The sequence below is a fragment of the Trichoderma reesei genome (genome assembly GCF_000167675.1).
Source record: "Trichoderma reesei QM6a unplaced genomic scaffold TRIREscaffold_1, whole genome shotgun sequence".
Lineage (NCBI taxonomy): Eukaryota > Fungi > Ascomycota > Sordariomycetes > Hypocreales > Hypocreaceae > Trichoderma > Trichoderma reesei.
The window spans coordinates 820,797-838,465 of record NW_006711148.1 but is presented as its reverse complement, the minus strand read 5'-3'; the positions used below and the strand labels follow the sequence as shown (position 1 = coordinate 838,465).

The following is a 17,669-nucleotide window of genomic DNA, read 5'->3' as shown; positions in this document are numbered from 1 at the left end:
ACGAAACATCAGTGTGACGAGGAGAGGCTGTGTCGGTGGAATCCAATCACTTACGAGTACATAGAGGTACCCATTACCACACAGTAAAGAATGAAACACCTCGCCCAAGATAAAACAACAAGATAGGTACCTTAATACTACCGAAGAGTACCTACTAGTAGATCAGCTACCTATTTATATCTCATCCCACATGCAGGCAACCTGCGCCACTAACCCTCTTCAAGGCAACCTTTCCATGACAATGACACTTTTGATATCCTCGCGCTGCTTCTTTTGTTAATAAATCAAGATAAAAAAAAAAAAAATTAGGTACGCGATAAGCTTTTTGAGCTGGCATTCAATTCATACGAGTCCAACGCCGATTCAATCCATGAACCTCCTCCTCCACAATCTCGTATTTGACAGGCTATACAAGCCCAAAGCGTTCCTTTCAGTATGTCCAAACTCCGGAGGAACTACTACGTATTCCAACTTCACAACTGCCAACAACTTACCTATACGAGCCATCGCATCCTGCCCATCTCATCGCCATCTCAGCCACGCCTTGTATCCATCATCGTACATCTTCCCCTCCCAAGAAGGCAGGACATACGTAAACCTCGGCGGAGGGAAAAAAGAAATAGTACTCAGCAATCCATCTCTTCACCCACGCATCTCATGCAAGCCACGTCAAACAAGACATGACCAAGCCATCATCACCAACACAGACAAGAAATCATCATCAATACAGTACAAAGAACAACACACTAGTAATATCTACAGAATTTGCCTTCGGAGCCACTTCATCTCACCGTTCTACCCCAGGAAAAGGCCGCGCGGTCAGTGGAGTCTCCACGTCTCTTCGCCCGCTCCATTCACTACTTAGCCAACCATCCCTCTAATCCATCCAATCCATCAAACCGCTCAGCCTCGAATCCCCAGAATCCTATGTAAGCCTCCTCTTGTAGCGGCGCCGCAGTGGGAAGAACCACAAGCCGGGACTGTTTTAGATGTGTAAGGTAGGTACTCGCAATACTTCCTACCTCGGGCTTGTTGTACCTAGGCAAAAAAGACAAGTAAATTGTGATAGGTACTCTAAGCGAATCCGTCTTCAAACAGAGAATTCGATATGCAAGCCCAGCTTTATATTCCCCGACCCCAGGACATTGATCTCCGCCAGGCTCATGTTTATCTCGTCCCCCTACCAGCGTAGCACATATCTTCAAGCCGGGCCATACTAAGGATGCCCATCACTTGAACAGAACACAGCCACACGCACCTTGAATCATTTGAATTGTCATCACATGGTTGCAGCCATTGTCACCTCACAACAACAACAAGTCAACCTTCCGCAATCAAGGCTCTGCTGTTTGCGAATTAATACGATTGATGCCACAAGCTCCCATTCTGTAGTTGGTATCATAATCATTCCTTGCCCATATCATCTCATGCCTCCATTCGTCCCCCCCCCCCCCCCCCCTTCTCTCCCAACACACAACAAGCTGACAATTTGGCTGGTTAACCCATCACCATCATTCAGGATCGCCAATCTCCTCCACCTCAGCCTCCCTGGCCTCCTCCCTCTCCGCAGCTGCCGCAGCCTCCATCGCCTTCAGCTGCTTCTGCCCCTCCTCCGTCGTCGCATCAATCAGCTCTTCCTCAAGACTGAGAATGTTTGCCTATTGGTAGAACAAACGTGTAAGCTGGGTATTCATGACATCTCGTCTTGCAACAACAACAAAGTCATCAGCGTGCTCGACTTACCTCGCCAAACTTGGCCACAAGCTCCTCCGCCTCCTCCACCTTCATCTTGCCCAGCACCTTGTTGACCTCGTCCAGGCTTCCAGACTCGAGCGCATCCTTCATCTCGGGATCGAAGCTGTCGTAGATCTTCCGGGCCGCCATGACATCCGGATCGTCGCTGTCGGCAGGGGGTATCGTAATGTTGATCGTGGTGCCGGGCTCCATGGCATGCAGCTGGATCTGCTCCACGCCCTCGGCCGGCTCCTTGGCCCGCTCGGCGATGATCTCGAGCGACCGGTTCTTGATCCTCATGTATGTGTCCTGCACATCCTTGTAGAAGACGTCCTGCGCCTGGTGGCCCTTGGTCGTGATTCGCTTGAAGAAGAGCGCAACGCCATCCTTGCCCAGGGCACGGCAGTACTGCAGCAGGAGTGCCTGGTGAACACACTGGCGAGCCAAGTCATCCTTTCGCTCCAGGGCGGCATCGAACGCGAGCACCAGCAACCCGTCCGTCTCTCGCTCCGTCAGGATCTCTGGATTCTGGGCAAGGAACTTGAGACTAGCCGAGTAGTCGGTCATGGGAATCTTGGCAAACTCCTTGGCCTTGGGCGACGCCTCCACCTCGTCATCCTCGTTCACCGCGACCTTGTCTGCTGCTGCTGATGATGATGACGACGATGCTGCCGGTCCAGATGTGGAAGAAAAGTTGGGGTTCAGAAGCTCCACCTTGGTCTCTTCCTCCTTCGTCTTCTTCTCCGACGGCCCGGACTTGTTGATGTACGAACTGTTGAACCCGTCGTGAATGCTGTCGCTCGTAATCTTCTTGCCCTCCTCCTTCTCCAGCGTCTCCAGCTCCTTTGCCTGCTCGGCCTGCAGCTCCTTGATCTTGTCGATGTGCACCTGGAGCTCCTCCATCATGGCCTTGTACCGATCATCGGGCTTCTTCTCGTCGAGCGTCTTGTTCACCTGGTCCAGCAGCTGCATCAGCATCTTGGAGTAAGTGGGCAGCGGCTGGTCGTCGTTGAAGACGCCCTCTGGTCGCGGCGGCGGCTGGTCATCCTGGGGGTTCCCGGCGGTGGAGATGACCGCCTTGAAGGCGATCTCGGCCTGGTTCCCCGTCTCGGCCTCGGAGGCGCCGGCCTTGAGCGAGTCGAGCAGAGCCGTTATCCGGCCCAGCAGGGTGCTGTTGATGATGCGCTCATACTTGAGCGCCGCGATGCGGTTCCTGCGCTGCTGGCGCTCGAGATGGATCTGGTTCTGCTTCGCGCGGATAAAGGACCGCTTGTCGACGTTGGGGTGCACTTCGATGTCCGAGTCGTCGCTGACCTCGATTGCATCCTATTTTGTTCCATCTCACGGTCAGTGAACCTGCGCAATTCAGGGGGAGGGGGCGGACACTGCATCCATCCATGGCTTGGGGGGGGATGCGTACAAATCGGCTGTAGTCGATCGGCATGGCGGGCAGCTGTGGGAGCTTCCGAGAGCTCAGCTATGGCAGTCAGTGGAGCGGATAGAAACACTGCGAGTACGAAATGGAGTCGTTGGAGTGATGCTATTGTGGTCGTCTTCCTGTTTGTTGCTGCAGATGGACAGAAATGCGAGCTTGAAGGAGAGAGTGGGAAGCTGCCCAGCTTGACATCACCAGACCAATTGTACCACAGAGTCGAGGTGGGGCACACTCCTTGTCGATAGAAGTCCGCCGAAGCTTTGGCGAAGCTCGATCTCCATACCTTAGTACTAGGTAAGATATCATCAGCAAGGTATATGCATCTACTACCTACTAGTAGGTAGGTATACGTTCGAATCAATCACAATCGGGCTGAAGCGCTCAATTCTCTTCGCTTCATGTAACGCACCCTCCTCACTGAAGCCTTTTTTATTTCCAGTTACTCATACAAAGACACACGTCGCGCCGTCGCTCATTCCACTAGGAGGTAGTACCTTGATCTAACCTGAATACCTTCTTACTCTGTATGCCAAGGGGCAGCCTTGAGAGTCAGTTTTTTGGTGTTTGAAAAGAGAATGGGAAACAAAAAAACGAAGAGAAAAACAGAATGCAGTATAGTAGTACCCGGTCGCGCCCACAAAGACCAAGTATGTAGTCCTTGTTTCCTTTCCTGCTGCAGGTCTTCCAGACCGGAAACCTTCCCCTTAAGCCGGGGTTTTCTTACTCGAAAACCTCGAGAACCTAGACGCCAGTTCCCCTTTTCCCAGTTCAAGCCATAGTCTTCATAAAATCTTCCAAGTCAAAGCTCTCCTCATACTGCTTGTTATCCCACAGCTCGCCCAGGTCGTCCAGCCATGCCTTCTTGCTCGGCTGCCGCAGTACGTCTCCCGTTTCGAGGTCAACCATATCCTCTTCCCTCCCATCGATGCCGTTTTGCGGCTTGTCAGATATGAGGCTTGGTCCCGAGTCGCCCAGGTTGAACAAGTCGAGAATTTGATCCGTATCCATTGTTGCCAAACCCGCGTTCTGCTGGTTGACTACCGTGGACGCGACATCAATCTTGAACCGCTGAAGGCTGAGAATCTTCTCCTCCAACGTGCCGCGAGTAATGAGACGGTAGACGTTGACCACCTTCTTCTGGCCGATTCGGTGAGCGCGGTCCATGGCCTGCAGGTCCTTTTGCGGGTTCCAATCATGCTCCACGAAGATGACAGTATCGGCACCCGTAAGGTTCAAGCCGAGGCCGCCAACGCTGGTGGTCAACAAAAGCACGTCGTACGAGGGGTCGCTGTTGAACTTGTTGACAATGTCCTGTCGCTTGTTCGCTTCAACCGAACCGTCAAGCCTTAGGTAGGACACAGATGGCAGCATCTCCTTGAGCACCTTGTTCTGAACCATGTCAAGCATTTCCTTCATCTGACAGAAGATGAGGGCACGGTGCGGCTTGATCGGCTGGTAGAGCGGGTCGTTGGACTCGTCCTTGTCGTCACCGATGCCGCAGTCAATCAGGAGGTCCTTGAGGGCGGTGAGCTTGGGGGCATGGACAGGATCCTCAATGCTCGTTCCTTGCTTCTGGAGAATCTTCTGCGTCTCGTTGTACACGTCGCTTCCCTGCTTCATAACCATGGCGGGCGAGTTGCACAGTTTTCGCATGTACTGCAGAGCCTGGAAGATGTGCTGCTTGGCCTCCTTGTCATCCCTGCCAGCTTCAGCCTGTATCTTCTTGCCTTGCTTCTTGGTAAAGTCCTCAAACAGCTTCTTCTGCAGGTCGCTGAGATCGCAGTAGTAGTTTTGCAGAATCTTGGGCGGCAGGTCGTTGAGCACTTCTTCCTTGAGACGGCGGAGCAAGAATGGGAGCACCTGTTTGTGGAGGGCCTCGATTGCCAGGGCACCGGCCTCCTGCTCTTTTGACGATGCCTTGCTGTATCGGCTGGCCGCGATGGGCTTCGCGAATCGGTCCAGGAACACCTTCTCTGCTCCGAGGAACCCGGGCATGAGGAAATCGAACAATGACCAAAGCTCCAACACATTGTTCTGGATCGGTGTACCAGTGAGGATGAGCCGGTGGTTGCTTGACAGCCTCTTCACGGCCTGGGTAATCTTGGCCTTGGGATTCTTGATCAAGTGACCCTCGTCCAGCACAACATAGTTCCAGTTGTGCTTCTCAAGGACATCCGAGTCGTTCCTCGTCACGTCATATGATGTAATCACGATGTCCGTATCCCCGAGTTTGTCCTTCATGGCTTTGCGCTCAGCTGGCGGCCCGACGTAAGCAGTGACGCTGAGGAAAGGCGCATAGGTTTTGATTTCCTGCTGCCAGTGTCCCGACAGTGTCGGGGGGCATACAATCAGAGATGGTAACCGTCTGACATCAGGAGCCTGAGTCTTGGCGAACTCCTCTTGTCGTTGGTGGTGGTCACTGGCGACGATGCAAATGGTCTGCAGAGTCTTTCCAAGTCCCATGTCGTCGCAGAGAATGCCATGCAGGTGATATTTGTTCAGGAAGTGGAGCCAGTTGACGCCTTCTTGCTGGTATGATCGAAGTTCCGCCTTGATCGCCACAGGGATCTGGAACGGTTCAACCTTTTTCGGATCGAGGAGCTGAGCGATGAAGGTCCGTTCACGATCCCGTCCCTTGAGTAGCTCTTCCGACAAGCCGGGCGGGTCGGGAATGCCGGCCTCGAGAGGCACCAGCTTGACAAGCGTTGCAAAAGACGTGGTAGCGATGAGGCGAATCTCGTTGTCGGAATCGCTCATTCGGCCAAGGACGGGCACAATCAAGAAGATGACGTATGGAAGGATCGCGTCGCCCATGACGGCAATGAGATGGTAGATGGCCTCGATGACGCCTTGGCGGACCTTGAGGTCAAGCGGGTTGGTGATTGACGGCAGGACCTTCTCTACGAGTGCCGTCATTCCCTCGACCGTGATGACACTGCAGATGGTAGCCAGGCACTTGGCGGCCATGTAGCGGAACACCGACAGATCTGATTGCAGAGCCTTGATGACTAGAGGCATCATCTCCATGATAAAGGGATGAAGGCTCTTGTGGAGGGTGGGCGTCATTGTTCGAATGAGCGACATGGCATCGACAATCTCCTGGCCAAATGTCTGCTCAGGGTCCCGAGCTTCCGCGGGCAGGTCCCCTGTAAAGGCCTTGACCAGGGCATCCCGCATGAAGCCCTGCAAGCTGGGCACGGCCTCGAACAAAGCCTCGCCATAAGTCTTGGATAGTATTTCCAAAGCTTCCTTGGCGCCTCTGCGAGTGATTCGGGCAGCCTTGGCTTCCCTCGCCCACTTAGCGGCGTCTGGGTGGTCGACACGATCCTCTTCCTTTTGCATGGAGAGGATGCAGTTGGTCTTGCTGGCGTGCACAGGGAACTCGGGAGTCTCTGCCACCTCAACGCAGGAGAACTTGACCAGATTGGCCACCACCTTTTCTGCGGGATTGCGCCTCCCCTTCTCCGTGAACAGCTGCACGAGCTTTGCAATGGTTTCCGCCGAGCGGCTCTGGAGCTGATGGTTTTCTTCAGTCTTGATGGAGTCCATGATGCTCTTGATGAGGGGGCTGGGCTTCTTCGGCAACAGCTTCATTGCGACCATGGCACACGCAGCGCCCGCCTTGATCCTGACGTCGCGGGCCTCCTTGAATGCCTTGGCCTCCTGGATAGCCAATAATGTATCTTCGCGGGCCTCATCCAGCTGCTGGCCAGCGATCAACTTTTGACCCGGAGGCATAATCTTGCGCAACCTTTCGAAATCCTCGCCCACACACTTTTCAGCGGTGGCAATCGAAAAGGCACTGGGGCCAGCTTCGGCCTCGCCCTGAACCACGACCGGCAAGGTTGGCAACTTGCTATGAGAGACCTTTCCATGGTCTCGGAACAGGTGAAGCAACTGCTGGCACTGACTCCTGGCTCTCTGGACAAACGTCACTAGATCCCTGTAAGCCGAAGGCCGTTCTGACTCTACAATACGCTGCAGGTGCTCCAGGTAGCGGGCGGGATCCTCGGCATTTTGGCAGTTTCTCGCGAATTCGTCGATGACAAGGCAGGCAGTCAGCTGCGTGGAGGAGAAAGCGGAGGTGAGGCCAGGAACAAGTAGGGCATCGTAGTCGTCGAGGTTCGCTGAAGGCACCAAGGACATGATGAGGCCCATGGCCTTGGCAGCTGAGACTCTTGACCGAATCAAGATATCCAGGCCAACAAGATCAACGTCGCCTTGCATCATGTGGCCGTCCACATCGTGCGTCAGGTTGGCCGGGGTGACTTCCTCCACCTTGGTAGACTTTCGACGGCGCTTCACCGGCCTCTCGGCACCCTCAGGCGAGGAAAGGCGCCTACCGGACTGTACTGGGCCTGGAGCCGAGTAGGTGCCCCCGGATGGCTTCTGGAAAAGGCCGGCGTGCATAGGGATCGGGTGCCGCGAGACGCCGATGGGATGCAGAGTCAGTTTCATCAATGGATCGATGTGAGGGGCGAACTCGTCAGCAAGAATGGCGGGATTCTTGGCCAATGAGCGAACCAAGGCAGCCCACAACTCCAGGGACATTTCGAGAGTCTCCTTGTCCCGCTCAACAAGGATGTTCTGGAAGATAAGGCGGAGGATCCTGCCGTTGAGCCAGCCCTGAGACGTCTCATCGCCAAGGTTCGCGAAGGTCAACAGAGCTTTCAGCACAGCAAGGCGAACCGAAGTAATGGTGTGTCGCAGGAACGGATAGAGCCGGGGAACCAGCAGAGTGAAGGATCGCTCCTCGTCCTCGGCAGCAGACGTCTTCATGGATTCGAGGACCTGGGGGAAGCTGCAGAGCGTAGCGAGAAGGTCCATGATTCGGCCCGTGCTGGCGCTCAAGTCGTCTCCCAGGTTGGAGAGGCTCTCCCACACGATATTGGTGAGGCCATCGAGGGCTTGCGGCCGCATCGTGACGAATTCTTGAGCCATTGGAATCAGAGTGGCCGCACTGACAGAGCGAACGTCGTCGTCACGGTCCGCCAGGCCCTTCATTACCGCCTTGATGACGCCATCAATCATGTCTCCATCTTGAAGCAGCAGGTCCTTTCTGACCGCAACCACGTATCTCAGCCCAATCATGCCACCATGGCAGACGGCCCAGATTGGCTGGTCAAGCTTGAAATCTTCGTGCATGACCATTCGATACAGGACTCTGTAAATGTCGTAGACGGAGCTTGGGGGCACATGCTTGAGAACAGCACCAAGAGTCTGGCCAATCGTCTCTCGGATCGGCGCGACAGACGTGTCAGAGCTGTAGTCGGTAAAGCGATCCAGCATCAACACGCAGCAGAGTCTGCAGGCAACATCGTTGAGCCATACACGGTTGAGCTCATTGTTTTCCTCGACTGATTTGCCCCGAACTCTGCCGGCGCCACCGCCATGGACACGGAGGACCTCTCGCAGTCCCATGGCAGCTCCGTGTCGCGTTTCCCATGCGGAATCAAAGAGATCAACCTTGAGGAACTCGCAAAGTCGCTCAAAAGGCCACTCGGCGCCTTCCATGGACTCTTCAGCTTCAAGTTCGGAGCCAATCGGCATGACCTGCCCCTTGAATTCGCTGACCACCTTAGCGTCTTCGTCAATGTCGGCGGGACGGTCGAGATTGAAGTAATCATTCACTTTTCCATTCTTTTTGGACTCGTGTTCCATCGGGGAGTCGTCGCCGAATCCTTCGGATCCAGCAGTCGTCGTCCGTCGCAAGGAGAGATCTCCAAAGCCGCCCTTTCCCTGCGCCTTCATCGCTTCCTTCTTGCGTTTCCGCTTCAAAACGTTGAGTTGCCTCGAGCTCAGCTGAGACTCTTCCGCCGGTTGACCCTGTGACTGCGCGCCCTCGGATTTGATCATGCCGCCGCCATTAGGCGCATCAAGGGGAGTCTTGGGCACTGCATCTCCCACGATGATTTCTTCATCTTCAAATCTTCTCCCGAGTAAGCCCAACCGACCCAGAAGTGTCTTTTTCTGGTATGCTAGACGGGCTTGAGGATCGAGGGAGGCGAGATTGTACTCAATGCCACCACCCCGTAGAAGCGGCCGTCCAAATTTGAGAATGGTGTCGACATCGAGCGTCTCAAATCTGAAGACGTCGTCATCGGAAAGAATGGAGGCCACCCTACCATCCTCTTCCTTCTTGATCGTACCGTTTTCATATGCAGTCTCTTCCTTCTTGGGCTCAGTCGGCGCATCTCCCGCGTTAGGATCATAGAGCGGAGCATTTTCTAGGATTTTACCAATGGCTCTGGCTGCCGTCTGTCTCGTCTCCCAGTCTTTAAAGCGGAGATACGGGATGACCCGCGAGAGGAGGTTGAATAGCTCTTCGGGGTGTTGTTTTTGCCAGTCAGCAAGCTGGTTGACTGCTGTATCCCGAATGAGCCTCGTGCTCCCCGTCTCGAGGATGCTGTGAAAATTTGTTAGCTGCAAGGGGATGCGAAACTTGCGATACGTGGAATCAAAGTTTTCCAGAGACTGAGGAGCAAGAGGAGCGGGAGTACATACGTAACTAATCGTTCAAGTCTGCCATACAGTTAGCTACTGGTCATCCTGTCAGAAGAGGTGAGTGAAGGAGGGCATACCTAGAAGCCATGGCGTCGTCGTGTAATATTAAAGGAGTATGTAAAGGGTAGTTTGGGGCTCATGGCATAATCAGCTGAGGCTCTGTTGAGTCGGTTAGCGCATTTTCAATACGATGTTCCGATTCTGGCGTTGGATGAGTGAGCAGGCAAGAGTGAGACTCTGGCAGAGTGTGCAAGGTCCGAGGTAAAATGATGCTGATGCTGCGGAGGGTTGAGATGAGAGCACATCTGGCTGCCTGTTCAGGCGGTCTTCTCAGAGAGTTTCGAAGCGCATCAAACGCATGTGACCGATATGCTGGTGCCAGAGATTGTGTGCATCAATGCTAGGAGAGGGAAGTGTGAAGGTAAGAGAAGCAGCGTTCATCAACTGCAGAGCCGTGACAGGGCAACAGATTTCATAGAGGTGCTGGTGAGGCAACGTGCATTGCGATACAAGCCGCAGATGTGTCCGTTTATGATGTGAAAGAGAGGTGCAGCCGGGCTGGGAGAGGTGAAGGAGAATGAAATGAATTGCATCGAGGGAGAATGGCAGACGGAGTGCAATGGAAGGCATGCTGATCGTGTATGTTGACGATGATGCATGCACGAAGACGATAAGATAAGGCGAGTGCTTGTACCGGGTACATCGGGATGTGCTAGGGCGACAGGGATTGGGGGGGAAGTGAGATGGAAATGGCGTAATCAGACCAACAAGGTACCTGACCTCATCAACCCAGCAGAGAAAACAAACAGAAAACAAATCAAAAGTAAGGTACTACTTGCCTGTGAGGGACAGCGCCGAGGTGCTCAGTGAGGGAGAGTCCAGGCGATGCAGTGAGATGCACCGAAAGGACAGCAGTGCAGCCAGATGACCGACGTGGCTGACAGCAAGTGAATCCAATCCAAAAGGATAGCGGCGTGATGCAACTGCGATGCGACCGTTGGCGATGTTACGGCCTCAGCTGGGATGTGCCGAAGCTGGCGTGGGTTGCCTGTCAGTTCAGGTACTGCAAAGAGCTCAGACGTGGTGGTTCGTGCGGCTTCCAATGAGCGCCTTGCGCTGCTCAACTGGATTGGGGAGGGATCCGCTGCAAAGAGCAGAGCTACGCCAATGACGGCGCGGGAAAGCACAGGCAGAGCGCGGACGGCGGTACCTGGAAACACGCAGCCGGGGGTGTGAGGCACAAGGTACCTTACCTGCTGGCACCTGGTCTTTTTCCCCCAAAGGCACTCCCGGTAAAAGTGCAGCTGCCGTGCAATCAATGAGTGACCCAAGGGCAGACAAGAGCACCAGGAAATGGACGGAGCAGTGACGAGTTGGGCGTGAGTGATCAGTCAGCGCGTGCAAGGGCAAAGGCAAAGCAAACGCAGCTGTGATAGCAGGTATCAGCGGCAGCAGAGCCCGCGCAGCGCTGACACGTAGCTCGAGGTAGCAATCAATGCAGCGCTGGCCGGTGGCGCCCGTCTGCCTGCGCTGCGGTTCGGTTTGTGCTCGGGCTCGGGCGAGGGCGCGGGTTTTGCTGGATGCGACTATGGTCGGGCAGGGCTGGACGGGGAGAATTGAGTGGAGGGCAGGCCGGGCTTTCTATATGTCTATGCCTGTATTTTTATACACGCTGCGCCGTCTCAGCGACCAACGGCGCCTCGCTTAATGTCCCTAATGCTTCGCTAGCGCGCCCCAAGCGGGGCCCTTCGTCCCCCATTTTCCAGAGCTGGAGCCCATCGATCACTGGCTGGATCCAGGCACGAGTCTCGTGTACTTGGGCTTGCTGCTGCATCCATCGCGATGGTATGGGTAGAGTGTACCTGTTCCAAGCCGTGAAAGCTGTCACCCATGAGCTTTTTCCTCTCAAACCATGTTGTCGTATGTAGCCACAGGAGCCTCAAGCAAAACCCAAGGTAATGACGCGCTGCGCTGCCCTTCATCTTGTCTCCAGCTCCTCCTGCAGCTTGCGCTGTGCAATTAGCCGCGGCTCGTGGGGGAGCAAACGAGGGCGTTGCTTAAGTTGTTGGCCAGATCAGGTCGACAACTTGAAGTAGAGTGACAAGCTGGCTGCATGGAGGTGCATCTCAAGATGCGGCAGTATGCCGGCTGAAGTGGTGCCGCCGCCCATTGGAGGCCAGAGAAGCCTCGAGGCCAGCCCAGCAGCTTTCGGGCAGCACGCCACGCTTCTTACGTCTTCGAAAACAAACCATCCTGACAGGGCGCGTCAGAATCTCGATGCAACCACTGTGCTGCAACGAAACGTGCTGAATGTAACGCCGCCAGCTGCTCTCGATGCATCAGCCGCCATGGAGTGACACATGGCTCGGACGACCAGGACGCAGATTTGTCGCCGAGACGTCGGGAAGTACGTGCGATGATTACAGACAAGTGTAGACGATACTGACGATGACTTACCAGTACATGATTGGTGACGTTCATGATGGCACCTTTCTGTGGAAGCTGGCATGGATGAGAGGGAGTTTGTGGCGCTATCGCGAGCGCAGCAGCAAACAGACCAGCTGCTGACCCCGGCAAATGTCGGATCCTTCATATTGGGTATCCGTCTTCCAAGCTTCCTTTTGTTCCTTCTCCCTTCCATGCAAAGTACACGCATACTGTACCCTCCTGAGGTAAGGTACTAGTAGGTAAGGTAAAGCCGTGTTGGCTGTGACGCGCTCGGCAGGCTGACGGGTACGATGAAGAGTCGTCGGCTTCCAGCTTCAGGCAACGGCATGGGCCATGGCTCCCAGGTGGTTTTGCTTGTCGTCCGGCGCTGGGATCATGATGGGACAGCATCCATTCTTCACACTTTCCCGAGTGTCATTTTCCTCTCATTGCAGCACAACGCAACCCAGTGTATGTAATAACCCTCCCCAAACGCGCCGCCCCTGACATGCCATGTCGCAAAATTTTTCTCCGCCTGGCTGGTCCTTTGAGACAAAAGAAATGGCCCGGGTTGGTTGGAGCAGGCCAGATCTGGCTTGTCCAGATCGACCGACCCGTTTGGCCGTAATCTAAAATTGCCGTGAGACGCTATTGTGTCCCTGTTGCGCAGCAGTGGTTGGTCCGGCACACGCCAGCGATCCCCAGCTTGTTTGACTCGCGGAGCCTGGTATGTTTCTGCAATTCGACCCGCCCGTGACGATCCGTTATGCACGATGGACCGTCATGGCCTGTTTTGCGCTTTTGCCGTCGCTTGTGATGGGTATCGTGAAGACAGCGGACATGGAGGAGGGATATGAGCAAGAGGAGCCTGATGAGCTATCTGTTCTATTGCAAAGTACCTAGTAGGTAAGACACGATTTGTTGTCGTGTATCAGCCTTATGTCGGCCGGCGTCAAGATTGTCGAATCGGGGGGATACGTGGGTGCCCTGTACCAGCTGTGGAATTACAAAGGTGGCTCCTGTACTTTGATGCTGCCTTCAAAATCCATAGCCGTCTCCGGGCTGTTACATGAGGCATCCAGCTGTCACTTCATCCTTTTGGCGGGGGGGTACATAGGAAACATGAGACCGATTCAACATCTACCAGGTTGGTAGGTGAACGAGCGGGCTTTGTGTTGGGCGTCGATGCTGTCTACACCACCTTTGCCTGCCACTGATGAGTGGCAGCCAAGAAATCATAATCTTCCTTAGGACATATCTATCGTCATAGTAGGGGACTCTAGTATTAGCCGTGGCTTAACACCACATGGCACCGGAGACATCTAGAGAGAGCCAAGAAGCAAGGAAGAGCTACATCTTTTGAGATGTTATCATGATTTATCGCTCAGTTGTAGGGTAGGTACTTCTAGTAGGTGGTAAGCACAGGCCTGAGTGGACGCCAAGTGCATGTCCTATCGACACCTGATATCTGAGGCGCTAATCTTAGATGGGCTGGTGCAACGCGACTTCAGCAAGTCTCTGCGTTAAGGTAATCGCGGGCCAGACAAAGACGCGTCGCATCGCATATCAGCAACTTCTTCCCTCTGCTGCATTTGCGCAACCTGCGGCAGAAAAGACACAACAGTCTGCAGCTCCCTGGCCTCTCGGATGTCGCGCATCGGCGCCCGCGCTGCCGACCATGTATATCAAGCAAATCATCATCCAAGGCTTCAAAAGGTGCTGCAGCGCAACCCCGCCATTGTTGTGTGAGAGACACCCGAGCTTGTGTGCTAACTGGCCGCCAACAGCTACAAGGACCAGACGGTCATCGAGCCCTTCTCCCCCAAGACCAACGTCATCGTTGGCCGCAATGGATCCGGAAAGAGTAACTTCTTCGCGGCGATGCGCTTCGTCCTCAGCGACGCATACACGCAGATGAGTCGTGAAGAGCGCCAGGGCCTTCTCCACGAGGGCTCGGGCTCGGCCGTCATGTCGGCCTATGTCGAGATCATCTTTGACAACAGCGACGACCGATTCCCGACCGGAGGCAAGGAAGTCGTGCTGCGACGCACAATCGGCCTGAAGAAGGACGAATACTCCGTCGACCGCAAGGTCGTGACCAAGACAGACGTCACAAACCTGCTGGAGGCGGCAGGCTTCTCGCGTTCTAACCCCTACTACATCGTCCCTCAGGGCCGCGTCACCGCCTTGACAAACATGAAGGAGTCTGAGCGGCTAAACTTGCTCAAGGAAGTTGCGGGTACGCAAGTTTACGAAGCCCGCCGCGCCGAATCTCTCAAAATCATGACGGAGACGAACAACAAGCGAGAAAAGATTGACGAACTTCTCGAGTATATCAAGGAGAGACTGGCGGAGCTCGAAGAGGAAAAGGAAGAGCTGCGCGGCTTTCAGGAGAAGGACCGAGAGAGGAGATGCCTGGAATACGCATACCACCACCGAGAGCAGACCACGGTCCAGGCGGCCCTCGAGGAGATCGACAATGCTAGGCAAGACGGCCTGGAAAGCACAGATTCGAGCCGCGCGCAGTTCCTAGCGGGCGAAAAGGCGATTTCCAAGATCGACGCCGAAATCCACAAGCTGCAGAGGGAGCTGGAGCTTCTGCAAATTGACCGACGCCAGCAGGAAGAGGATAGGCGTGACAATGCGAAGTTGCTGGCCAAGGTGGAGCTCAAGGTGAAGAACCTGAGGGAAGGACAGTCTGCACTAGAACAGGCCCGGGTGCAACATGACTCCGAACTCGCCTCCGTGCAGAAAGAGATCAAGGCCAAGGAAAAAGAGCTGGCTCAGCTCCTCCCCCAATACAACCAGGCGAAGAAGCAAGAAGACGAAGCCAGAAGGCAGCTAGATGCCGTCGAGGCATCACGATCACGTCTCTTCGCAAAACAGAGCCGCGGCTCCAGGTTCAAGAACAAGGCCGAGCGCGATGCCTGGCTCAGGCAAGAAATTCAGGAACTCAACCTGACCATTAGCACACAGAAAGCAAACAAGCTGGATGCCGATGAGGAGGTTGCCAGAATCCAGAGCGCAATCGAACAGGGCGAGAGAGAAATTGCAGAGCTGCGCTCGCGTCTGGCCAATTGGAGTGGCGACAGGGGCGAGGTCGTGGACCAAGCTGCCCGGGCACGAGCGACACTGGACAAGTTGAATGACGAACGAAAGCTGATCCGCCGAGAGGACGACAAACTGAACTCTGTAATCTCCAACGCCCGGCAAGAGAAGGAGCAGGCTGAGCGCGAATTGGCCCAGGCAGTGGATGGGGCCACTGCTCGCGGCTTGGCTACCATTCGCCGGCTGAAGCAGGAACAGGATATCCCCGGTGCCTACGGAACGCTGGCAGACCTGCTGGATGTCAGCGACGCATATCGACTGCCCGTCGAGCAGATTGCCGGCGCCAGCTTGTTCCACTATGTCGTGGACAATGCCGACACGGCCACCTATCTCGCGGACACCATGTACAAGCAGCACGGTGGCCGAGTCACCTTCATGCCGCTGGCGCAGCTTCGCCCTCGCAAAGTGAACTTTCCAAACTCCAATGATGCAGTCCCCCTCCTGAACAAGATCAAGTACGACCCCAAGTTTGAGAAGGCCTTCCAGCAGGTTTTCGGAAAGGTTGTCGTGTGCCCCAACCTTGCCGTGGCTGCGCAGTATGCCAGGAGTCACGGCGTGGATGGTATCACCGCAGAAGGCGACACAACCAACAAACGAGGTGCCATGACCGGTGGTTACATCGATCCCCGGAAATCACGGCTGGAAGCCGTACAGGCTGCCAACAAGTGGAGGGAAGAGTACGAACGGCTTACGGAACAATCGCACAACATTCGCAGACAGATCGAGCTCAAGGACCAGGAGATTACCGCCGCAATGTCTGAAGTCCAGAAGCTTGAGCAGAGGCTCCGACAGGCTGAAGACGGCTTCGAGCCGCTCAAGCACGAGCTCCGAAGCAGGTCTGCCCACATTGAGAACGAGAGGAACCGTCTCGAGGCGGCCATCAGGAGGCGAGATGCAGTCGAAAAGAACATGAATGGATTCTTGGAGGAAGTTGCAGCTCACGAGGCCGAGTTGGGCACGGAATTCAAGAAGACACTGACGGCTGCCGAGGAACGCGAGCTTGAAGGGTCGAGCCGCGCAGTCCAGGAATTGCAGAAGCAGTGGAATGAGCTTAGCAACACCCGCAGGGGCCTGGAAAGACAGAAGCAGCTGCTGGAGATTGACCTGCGGCAGAATCTTCAGATGAAGCTGGACCAGCTCAACAGCCAAGCATTTGAAAACTCGGCGGTTGGCGGTGCGTCTGGTGGCCTTAAGGAGGCCGAGCGAGAGTTGAAGAAGGCGCAGAAGGCCCTGAAGGCTGTCGAGGCCGACCTGAGCCAGACCGAGGCCCAGATCGACGAGCTCAATTCTCGCCTGGAGCAGCTCGAGTCTGAAAAACTCCACCTTGAGCAGAACCAGCTGGAAATCTCCCACCGAATCGAGAAACAGCAGAAGAGGATGGAGAAGACGCTGCAGCGCAAGGCTCTGCTGACCGCCCAGGCCGCGGAATGCGCAAAGAACATTCGGGAGCTGGGAGTCTTGCCCGAGGAGGCTTTTGACAAATACGAGAATATGCAGGCCAATACGGTATGTCGTTGCATCACCCTAAGTTTTAGCTCTCCGGAGATTGATGGAAGCCAACTAACCGTTCTCCAGATTGCCTCAAAACTCAAAAAGGTCAACGAAGCACTGAAAAAGTACAAGCACGTCAACAAAAAGGCCTTTGAGCAGTACAACAACTTCACGACGCAGCAAGAGCAGTTGATGAAGCGCCGGAAAGAGCTGGACGACTCTCAGGGATCCATCGAAGAGCTCGTGGAGCACCTCGACCGGCGCAAGGACGAGGCCATTGAGCGTACCTTCAAGCAGGTGTCCAAGGAGTTTACCACCATTTTCAGCAAGCTTGTGCCGGCCGGCCACGGCCGTCTGGTTATCCAGAGGAAGACGGATCGTCGTCAGGAACCCGAAGAATCAGACGAAGAGGCCCGAGGCAGTGTTGAGAACTACATTGGAGTTGGCATCAGCGTCTCCTTCAACTCGAAGCATCTCGATGAGCAGCAAAAGATTCAGCAGCTCAGTGGTGGTCAAAAGAGTGAGTCTACAGTGCAGGCTGATGCCTTGAGTCGTGACTTGTTGATTGCTAACTGCGTGCGTAATCTGCTAGGTCTATGCGCTCTCTGTCTCATCTTTGCGCTGCAGCAAACCGAAAGCAGCCCCATGGTCATCTTTGACGAAGTCGACGCCAACCTGGATGCGCAGTACCGAACCGCCGTCGCCTCGCTTCTCGAGTCCATCTCCAACGAGGCCGGCACGCAGTTTATCTGCACCACGTTCCGACCCGAGATTGTTCACATTGCAGACAAGTGCTATGGCGTGACGTTCCGTAACAAGACGAGTTCCATCAACTGCGTCAGCACGGAGGATGCTCTCAACTTTGTCGAGGGCCAGGCCAAGCCAAACTAAAGAGGCTCATTGTGCTGCTTGTATATTATCAACAAGCAGTTATCACAGCCTTGGCTGAGATTGAACATAGGACCACCAT

At 54.8% G+C, this 17,669-nt stretch overlaps 3 protein-coding genes across 3 annotated transcripts; 1 reads left to right on the top strand and 2 right to left on the bottom strand.

Annotated features, from left to right (window-relative positions):
- Positions 1–1,511: 1,511 nt before the first annotated feature.
- TRIREDRAFT_21181 (uncharacterized protein) lies at positions 1,512–3,260 on the bottom strand (the record flags this gene model as incomplete). The annotated part of the gene is made up of 3 exons (XM_006960914.1): positions 3,155–3,260; positions 1,744–3,060; positions 1,512–1,658 (listed from the first exon to the last, which is right to left on the bottom strand). Exons 1-3 carry the CDS (start codon positions 3,176–3,178, stop codon positions 1,512–1,514), a joined length of 1,488 nt encoding a protein of 495 aa, XP_006960976.1. The 5' UTR covers positions 3,179–3,260.
- Positions 3,261–3,937: 677 nt separating this feature from the next.
- TRIREDRAFT_53381 (uncharacterized protein) lies at positions 3,938–9,595 on the bottom strand (the record flags this gene model as incomplete). Its single annotated transcript, XM_006961133.1, has 1 exon — positions 3,938–9,595. A coding segment is annotated over one exon (5,658 nt), but the record flags the coding sequence as incomplete, so codon positions are not given.
- A 4,183-nt stretch (positions 9,596–13,778) lies between these two features.
- Positions 13,779–17,590, top strand: TRIREDRAFT_54541 (uncharacterized protein; the record flags this gene model as incomplete). Its single annotated transcript, XM_006961539.1, has 4 exons — positions 13,779–13,816; positions 13,888–16,714; positions 16,784–17,219; positions 17,292–17,590. The coding sequence occupies 4 exons, from the start codon at positions 13,779–13,781 to the stop codon at positions 17,588–17,590; spliced, it is 3,600 nt and encodes a 1,199-aa protein (XP_006961601.1).
- Between the last annotated feature and the right edge of the window lie 79 nt (positions 17,591–17,669).